The sequence below is a fragment of the Prosopis cineraria genome, unplaced genomic scaffold, assembly GCF_029017545.1.
Source record: "Prosopis cineraria cultivar Desert tree isolate PC_DT_omini unplaced genomic scaffold, ASM2901754v1 PC4, whole genome shotgun sequence".
Taxonomy (NCBI): domain Eukaryota; kingdom Viridiplantae; phylum Streptophyta; class Magnoliopsida; order Fabales; family Fabaceae; genus Prosopis; species Prosopis cineraria.
In genome coordinates this window covers 365547-374611 of record NW_026555335.1, presented here as the reverse complement: position 1 = coordinate 374611, position 9065 = coordinate 365547, and the positions used below count along the sequence as shown (strand labels likewise).

Genomic DNA, 9065 nt, shown 5'->3' with positions numbered 1-9065 from the left:
TACAACTGCTTGCTTTCCACCTCTTTCTTCTGATCAACTCCAATCCTTACATAGGGATGAGACTGATGAAGAAATTAAAAATGTTGCTTTTGATATTAGGGCATTTAAAGCTCCTAGATCTAATGGCATTAATGTAGGATTCATTCACTCTTATTGGAAGGATCTTAAAGACAGCATCTTCAATCTGGTCAAAAAGGTTTTCAGAGAACTAGATTCTATGAAGGAAATTAATGACACTTTCATTACCTTGATCCTTAAGATTGATCACCCAACTTGTATGAAAGACTTCCGACATATCTCTCTTTGCAACGTGAGCTATAAAATAATCACCAAAATTCTATTCACAAGATTACGTACTTGCATGAACCACTTAATTGGTGACTACCAAAGTAGTTTCATTTAGGGATAGTAGAGCAGCAATAATAATATTATTGCTCAAGAAGTCATTCATTCTATGAGGAAAAAAACAAGAACAAAAGGTTTTATGGCCTTTAAGGTGGACCTTGAAAAAGCTTTCGATAGACTATTATAGAATTTCATTGACGATACTCTTATCTCCATTGGAATAAACAATCACTTCAGGAAATTAATTATTACTACTATCTCCACTGCTAGTATAAAAGCTCTTTGGAACGGCAAACCAACAAAAGAATTCACTCCTTCATGTGGCATTCGTCAGGGGGATCCTCTTTCTCCTTATCTTTTTGTCCTTTGTATTGAATGTTTTAGTCACTGCACTATTAATAGTATCAATAGAAACTATTGAAAACCTATTAGACTAAGACCTAATGGGCCTCCTATCTCTCACTTATTTTTTACTGATGATTTGTTGCTTTTTGCAAAATTATCTCTCTCTCAAACACAAATCATTCTCCAATGTCTTTCTGATTCCTGTAATGCATCTGGTCAAAAAATCAACACAAGCATATCCAAACTTTTCTGCTCTAGAAATGTCAATTTTAACAGAGCTTTGCAAATTAGTGAAAATCTTAAAATTTCTCTCACTGGTAATCTTAAAAAATATCTTGAGATTCCTCTTATTCACGAGAAAGTTACAAAGCTTACCTTTGCGCCCTTAATTGAAAAGAAGAACTCTCACTTGGCAAATTGGAAAAATCGATACCTCAACATTGTGGAAAAATCTATTCTTATAAAATATGTTCTATCGGCTCTTCCTAACTATACCATGCAAACTATGCTCCTGCCTGACAACGTGTTAGCAGAATTGGACAAAATCTCTAAAAAATTTCTTAGGACTCTTTTAATGGGAGAAAAAAAAACCCCCACCTTCTCTCCTAGGATTGCATCAATTTTGATAAAAAGGTTGGCGGTCTTGGCATTAAAAATCTTAAAAGCCAAAATATTGCTTTTATCATGAAGTTATGTTGGGGCATTCTCACTAAAACAAATTGTCTTTGGGTGAGGGTCTTGTGGGATAAATACAATTGTAGCATACTAACTATCCTTATGGTTGTTAAACCTAATTCCTGCTCCTATACTTGGAGTAGCATTTGCAAAATTTGAGACACTTTCATGACTTTCATTGGTTGGAAAGTTTAGAAAGGAGACAAAATATTCTTTTGGTATGATAAATGAACCTCTCCTTGATCCTCCTGTTAAACGTGCCTTTCATAACGTTGATTCTATTCTCTATGTGCGAGTATTAGATTTCTGCAAGCCTAATGAAGGTTGGAATTTAGATCTTATAAGAAGATACTTGCACCCGAATGTTATTAATCATATTGCTCTTGTTCAACCTCCTAACACTCAGAGTACAGAGGACACTCTTATTTGGAGATCATCTTCTAATGGTAACTTTTCTATTAAATCTGCCTACATAGCAATAGAAAATCAAAAGGCTCAGGAACACAATAATTTATGGTCCAAAATTTGGAAATGGCCTACTTATTAAAAGATCAAGTACTTCTTTTGGAAAACAGCTTGGGATCATCTACAAATAAACTTTATGCCCTCTAATGGAAACACTATACAGCATCGTTCTTGTCAACTGGGCTGTAACTCTCCTAACTCTTCTATTCATATCTTAAGAGATTGCAAAGATGCTAAGGAGGTTTGGGAAAAGTTAGTTAAACCTTCCAAATATAATATCTTTTTTTCTCTTCCTTTGCAGGACTGAATTATTTGGAATGCTAATAATGAAGCAGGCAGTAGCCATACTAGAGGATTGTCCTGGAAGAAACTTTTTGCACAAGCCTGCAGGAACATCTGGAAAATAAGATGCAAGGAAGTTTACTCCGAAGATGAAAATTTGGACAAAGACATTGCTTTCTTAAGCACTCAACAAATCATAAATGACTTACAGCTTCAATCCAAGCTTGATTGTCTGAGCAATTTCAATACCAAACATGAAGCGAGTTGGAAGCCTTTGAATCCTGGATGGGTGAGACTTGATGTTGATGGTTCGCTCAAGCATAATGGTGCTACAGCTTGTGGAGGTCTTATCAGAGATGACAAGAGTAACTGAATCAAAGGTTTCACTAAAAACCTTGGTTACTAACACATTACCATTGCCGAGCTTATAGGGATTCTAGAAGGGCTAAACATCTGGTAGAATGCAAAGATTTTGAAAATCAATGTTTATACTGATTCCATAGAGGCCATATCCCTCATTAATGGTCCCTCGATCTAGAATCATTCACTTTCAGAAATCATCAAAAGCATTAGAAATCTCATCATGAGGAGTTAAGAGGTCACTCTGGAACACGTCCACAGAGAAGCAAATCGTTGTGTTGATCTTTTAGCCCATAAGGCCTCTGACGAATATTTTAATACTACTTTGTTTGATGATGTCTCAATAGATTGTAGAAGCATTATGTCTTCTAACATGACCTGACCTTGGTCTATTTACACGGTATTTTTACCGTAGCCTTGTATTAAAAAAAAAAGAGTGTATCAATAGAAGATATTTGTATGTGACAAGAAAATTGCATTTCCAAAAAGATTTATTGCACCCAACTTAATATGCAACATTATGACAATATTTTGCATCTAATGGTAACTTCTTTGTACATGTGAAAGAAATCAGCATATATTGAAAAGTGTTGCATATAACAAGAGGATGCTTTCATGATATCAATTATGCATTTTCAAATGTATCTTCAATTTTTAGGATAACTTTCATGGATATTTAAATATATCTTCAATTTTTATGAAAACGTAATTGAATACTCTAAAAATTTGTTTTCATAATAATGGTTATAGATATTCAAATATATCTTTAATTTTCATGAAAATACAACTAAATATTCTGAAAAATGTACATCCCTAGAAGATTAAGTTCTCAAACAAATTCTAGTAAATTAGACCGATAAATTTACCAGTGAGGAACTTTTGGGCAATTTTTCCATTGAGATTATAGTCTTGTTTACGCCGAATTTCAAGTTAACCGTCCCCTCTGGCTGCGGACAAGGGCAGTGGCACCTCGAACCCACCCACCCTTTATAAAGGCGCTGGGAAGATGCAGGTTATTAGCGCCACAACAGCCATCACAAGGAAACAATAACTTCCATTTTCCTTTCTTATTAACTAAAACATTTTTTTAAAGATAAAAAATAAAACAGGACGTCACCTCTTAACAATCCCCAATGTAAAACCCCTCCTTCGCAAAATCTAGTAAAGCATTTATGATATATATTTAAAAATACTTCATGTTTATTCCTCAATTTATTGAGAAGTACTTTACCCTGTTTTACTTAACAACCAATTCTACGACCTACAACCATAGGCGTAGGAATACAAGGCAAACCATAATTTCAAAAAAGGTGCTGTCAAGGAGGCAATAGCTTGAGACAGAAAATACGCTATTTTAGTTATTAACTGAGATCTCCAACCAAACATCAATAAAGAGCTTTTCTTTTGTAAAACAACCAAACCAATTACGCTAATCGGATGAGTATTAATTTTCATCCAACTCGGGGATCTCACTTCGGGATTAAGATGGAGAGGGCGGGGAGTTGAGAATATCTGATCACAGCAATTTGAAATTTGGATGGCAATTCCAGGTAAGAATTATTATCAAATGGACAATTAGTAGAGCACATGCTCCACGTAAAAAGGTGAACGAGGAGAAGAATTTAGGGAATCAACGAAATCAACCAATCCCATCACCGCATTTCCGTCACAACAAGTACTTCTCAACCACGGTCCGGCCGAACCTTTCTTGGACATCTCTTGGTGTTTCAATCTGAAATAGCAAGAATTGCCCCAGTAAAATATCAAGTCAATTGAACTATAACATCACCATGAGGAGTACTAACCGCATTAAGGGCTTTGAATAGAGCCTTAACCGTATTGTGAGGGTTTCTGGAACCAACAACCTATCAACGCAGTTGAAATTAGAGGAAACTCAAATGACAGGGCGATGTTTAATAAGAGGATTTGATCTGGTTGTCGGTTTACCTTAGATTTTACATTTTTAAATCCAGCTAGATGCAATATGGTTTGGACTATTCTGCCAGCTTTCATGCCGGTCCTAGTCGGGGCAGGCCAAAGATACACCTTTGGAAAAAAAAAAAAATATATATATATATATATATATGGGCGATGCATGAAAAACAAAATCAAGGATATGACTATTGAAGGAAAACATAAGTCAAAATTATTTAATCATAGTTCACAAAATATCATTGGTAAATGATAAAGTATAATGACATTATATAATCCATGTAGCCAACTCCACCTAGTGGAATAAGGCTTGTTGTTGTATAGTTCACAAAATATGAATCATGAAAACACAGTTAAAATTAACTACCTTTGTCTTTTTATAATTTGTCTGTACTGCATGCGCAATTGTATGTTCCTCGTGTCTTTCCACATAGTGAAGATTCTGAAAGCATTTCTCATATGCCTAGTAGTTTTCAATTCAAACATCAAATATTCAATACACTGTTTTAAGATATAACTGCACTGAACATAATTTTCATAAATTCTTTTCAGGTGATGCATACAATGTCAAAACAAAAATTAAAACATTCAGAAGTAGAATTTATAATATAGTATGCAGCATGATAAAGTCCACTATGTCATATGACATGTTTTTGTAATACGCAGCAAAACTAATCGCTTCCTGTCACTTTAAATCATCACGAACCTGACACAGCATTTGTTCATTATTAAATTTAATCACAAATCAATCAATATGTCACCTCAAAATGGAAGTTTCCTTTCAATAAGGTGTTACGCTGTCCAGTGTTCAACAGAAAAAAGGGTGCCACGCCACCTTAAGAACTTTCAAGCCTTATAAGTTATAACATAGATGAAGGTACCTTCTGAAGAGCAATTGGAATTGCGGGGCCTTTGGCTTTCGCAAAACCAATAACTCCATGATAGTTGCCACAAGCTAGCATTGCGGTGTACTTTACAACTTGTCCTCCCTACACATAGGAATATAAACAAACTAAGAAAACCTGCCAGAGCAGCAGCAGGGGACCAGGAGGAAGCGATCAGAGGAGAGAGATTTGTGAGCACCTTTGTAACTTTACATGTGCGGTTCACATCAATCATTTTTACATCAAAACCCTGGCATCATATACAAAGACACATAAATCATTGAGTAACATATACACGCATGCAAAAGCCTCTATAAATATAACTTAATAATGCAAAAAAGAGCTATGGAGAATAGCATCAGAATCAAATTCAATATTTGCATGAACTAAATTGTAAAATTTTGCATCACAAATAGTAAGAAGAAAGAATCATGCATGCAATATGCACACCTTTCTATAAAGAGGCTTTCTTCTAGTCTCTGTTAAGGAATTCCTCTCCTCTGCAAGATCTCTTATCTCTTCCTCTAGAACCTTACCCTTTCTCCCAAACGTATATTCAAGTTCAGCTAGCTTCTCTTCAAGTTTCTTGTCAATAGCTTCAAGTTTCTCCAGTAGTTTGTTGTCTTTCTCTTTCATGTTATCAAATTCATCATCATCTTCATCTTCATCATCCTCATCACTATCATCATCACCATCATTTTTATCTTGATCCTCATCATCGTCAGCTCCCCGTGTTAGTTGGTCCTCCTTTTCAAACCCAGCGTTTTCCAGGGCATTATCAGAGGGCCCTCCTCCTAATTCTTCATTCTGAATAACTCCATAATTGGCAGGATTGTTAGGATCATAAGCCTCCTTCCACTCCACCAATCTCATGGCTCTATTTAGTTTCTGTTGTAAAATGAATTTATCTTTTCCTTCAGCTACTTTCAGGAGATTCATCAATTCTCCAATAACCCTGTATTCAGGACGAAGCCTGAAATGCTTTTGCTCGAACTTGTCGATTCTATTCATCCACTTGAAAGCATCATCAAGTGTATCTATAAGAAAACGTGGAAGCGAAAAGGTATGAAAAATTTACATAAATACTACACAGGTCCAAGTAATATAACATAGTTTAGTCCTAATGAAAGCATAATTGAACACCAATAAATACGCAATTGGATGAACAGTCACAAAAATTGGACAAAACTACGAAACCAATGGAAATGCTTTCCAACAACAAACCATACTATTCAATTCGATAGCCAGAATTCTCTATACCAGTTTTACAGAAAGATATGGTTTTAAAGAACAAAGCAATATGAAAAGTGATCAAGGGATCAGATACCCAGAAAGACTAGGCATGAAAATCTTAACAAAACAAAATACGGCATATAAAGATGAGGAAGGTGTGACAGTTTATTTGATTGATGTTTACAATTTCAGAGGTCCGACGAAAAACAACTAACTTTACACTGAACTGGAAGTCTGGAACAGATGCAGATCCATTTCCTAGGTTATGTTTTAACTAGCATTACTCCGTCACATCCTCTAGGAAGTAAGAACCCCACAGTCTAGCAAAACCGTGATTAATCAAAGTATAATATAATATAATATAAAGGTAAAATAAAGAGAAGGAAGAGATACCAGCTTCGGTGAAGTTTTTAAGTAACTCCTCATGCTTCTTGAACTTCCTCTCAAAGTCTTCAAACCTCTGTTGGATTGCCTCCGGGCTAAATCTCTCGTCATCGTCATCACTATCGGAGTCAGTAGGCTCTTCGTATTCGTCCAACTCCTTAGAATCCTTGATTTTCTGCCTTCGAAGCTTCCTTAGGATGGGTCCAACGCCCATATAGTCCTGCCGAGTTTCTGCATCGATATCCTTGGTATCCAAACCAGCCCTTATTCTCTGCTGTCTTTCTCTGAGCCTATCCTTCTCGACCTCAGCCAGAAGGTCTTGCACCAAAGTGGAAGGGAGAAAGTCAGAGTCAGGGTCGCCGGCTGATGAAGTGGAATAATAGGCTTTCCCTAGAAAAGGGAGCATCGACACATTGCTCGCGCAGGGAGGAAGAGGAAGGGAAGATAACGGGCCGAGTGTACGGGAAATATAGATTTGAGATTTGATGGAATCTCGGAGGAGTTGGCCGAGAAGCAGACGGGAACAAGAGAAAGCTTGTGACGTGGAACTCATTGTGGTAGCTAGCAGCTCATCAAAACGCAATGAACAGTAGCTTGGGTGGTCCGAGGAAGAACGAAGTGGAAAGGTGTGGCCATGAAAGAAAGTAATGGGAGAGCGCAGAAATGAGGACGATCCGAGACAGAAGGGTGGCGCCGGCCACGACCCAAGAGGCGGCAGCAAAGGACAGAACTCTGATTCTCTGGAGCGGTGTTGGGGTCGGAAGAATATCAAAATGCCCACAGCTTTTCTTCGCAAATTTTTTGCTACTCCTCTCTTTTTAGGGCTTTTCAATGGGTAATGGACTAGGCTAGGCCTTTATTTTGATAATACATATCAGGTTCTCCTCTACTTAGTGCTTTTCAGTGGATTATGGGCTGAGCTGGGCCTTCATTTTTGGGCAAATTTCCTTTAAAGACCACTGTAGACCTTTTTTTCAAACCAAACCCAACAAATTGGGGAAAAAAAAGATATGGATACCTAATTAAAATTATCTTTCTTTACAAAAATGACCAAAAAGCCCAAATGTTTAATCTGAAAAAATAAGCTCATGATAACATTCTCTCTCCCTTTGAGCAAAATCTCACCCTTAAGGCCCTAACCTAACTAAACAAGCACTATTTCTCCAACACAGTCATAGGCCAAACTATTGGCATCCACATTGATGAATCATTATTGCATAATTTTTAACGTTCTATTAAAATATTCTCTGCAAGTCACTTCCTTGAACTTTGGGATGTCACAGCGTGAAAGAAAATGTATGCATCAAAGCTTCAATGTGTGTGTGAGTTTCTTCCACTGGGTGAAGAATGATTAAAAAACTGGAGGGAAAATAGAAAGAAAGAATAGCACAACACTAAAAGATAGAATTCATGTTTTAAACATTTTTTAAGAAAAAGAGGTAAAGCTTAAAACTTGAGAAGAGTCATAACAATATCCAAGTCAAACAAAACAGAATAAGAAATCAGTAAACAATTACGAATTAAATCTTTCCACAGTAAAACTCTACACTCGTTGAGGCATAAAGGATAAAGAAAGTTGTTGCTTTGTTGGAGCTCTACAAGCCAGTAGACAAGAAGGCTCTCCTCCAGCTCAAGTAAGACCTCAACAACCCATACCTCCTCGCCTCATTGGTACATCATCACCTGTAACCCCTAAACCCACCATATTTTCTCCCTCGCCATTCTTGATTCAGCTCCAATTTGAGGGTAGAGTGAATTATGTGAATGGGGTTGGCCGTTTAGTGCCCATTTTGAAAAGAAAGGGTTGGAAAGATTGGTCTACTTTGCGTTTGGCGATAAAGAGCTTGTTTAGCTGCATTAGGTGAGATTTTGCGTAAAAGGAGAGAGAATGTTTTCCAAAGCTCATTCTTTCAAATTGAACATTTTGGTCATTTTGTAAAGAAAGATAATTTCAAGGGAAAACTACAGCTAGGGACTGTTGGAGAAACATATTCACAAATGAGGATCAATTAATTTTGAATTTACACTGTAGTCTGAGAGGTCTTAATTGTAATTAATTTGCACTGAGAAAAGACTAAAATGCGCTCATACTGAAAAGAAAATGAGGCAAAGAACTCAAGAGAATAAGCTGTAATTCGTGTGAAAACATTCAAAGGCTTA

At 36.6% G+C, this 9065-nt stretch overlaps 1 protein-coding gene across 1 annotated transcript; it reads right to left on the bottom strand.

Moving 5' to 3' along the window:
- Positions 1-3804: 3804 nt before the first annotated feature.
- Positions 3805-7732, bottom strand: LOC129307672 (transcriptional regulator IFH1). The gene is made up of 8 exons (XM_054948528.1): positions 6915-7732; positions 5739-6325; positions 5488-5538; positions 5286-5393; positions 4772-4867; positions 4420-4518; positions 4278-4337; positions 3805-4204 (listed from the first exon to the last, which is right to left on the bottom strand). Exons 1-8 carry the CDS (start codon positions 7456-7458, stop codon positions 4139-4141), a joined length of 1611 nt encoding a protein of 536 aa, XP_054804503.1. The 5' UTR covers positions 7459-7732; the 3' UTR covers positions 3805-4138.
- Positions 7733-9065: the final 1333 nt, after the last annotated feature.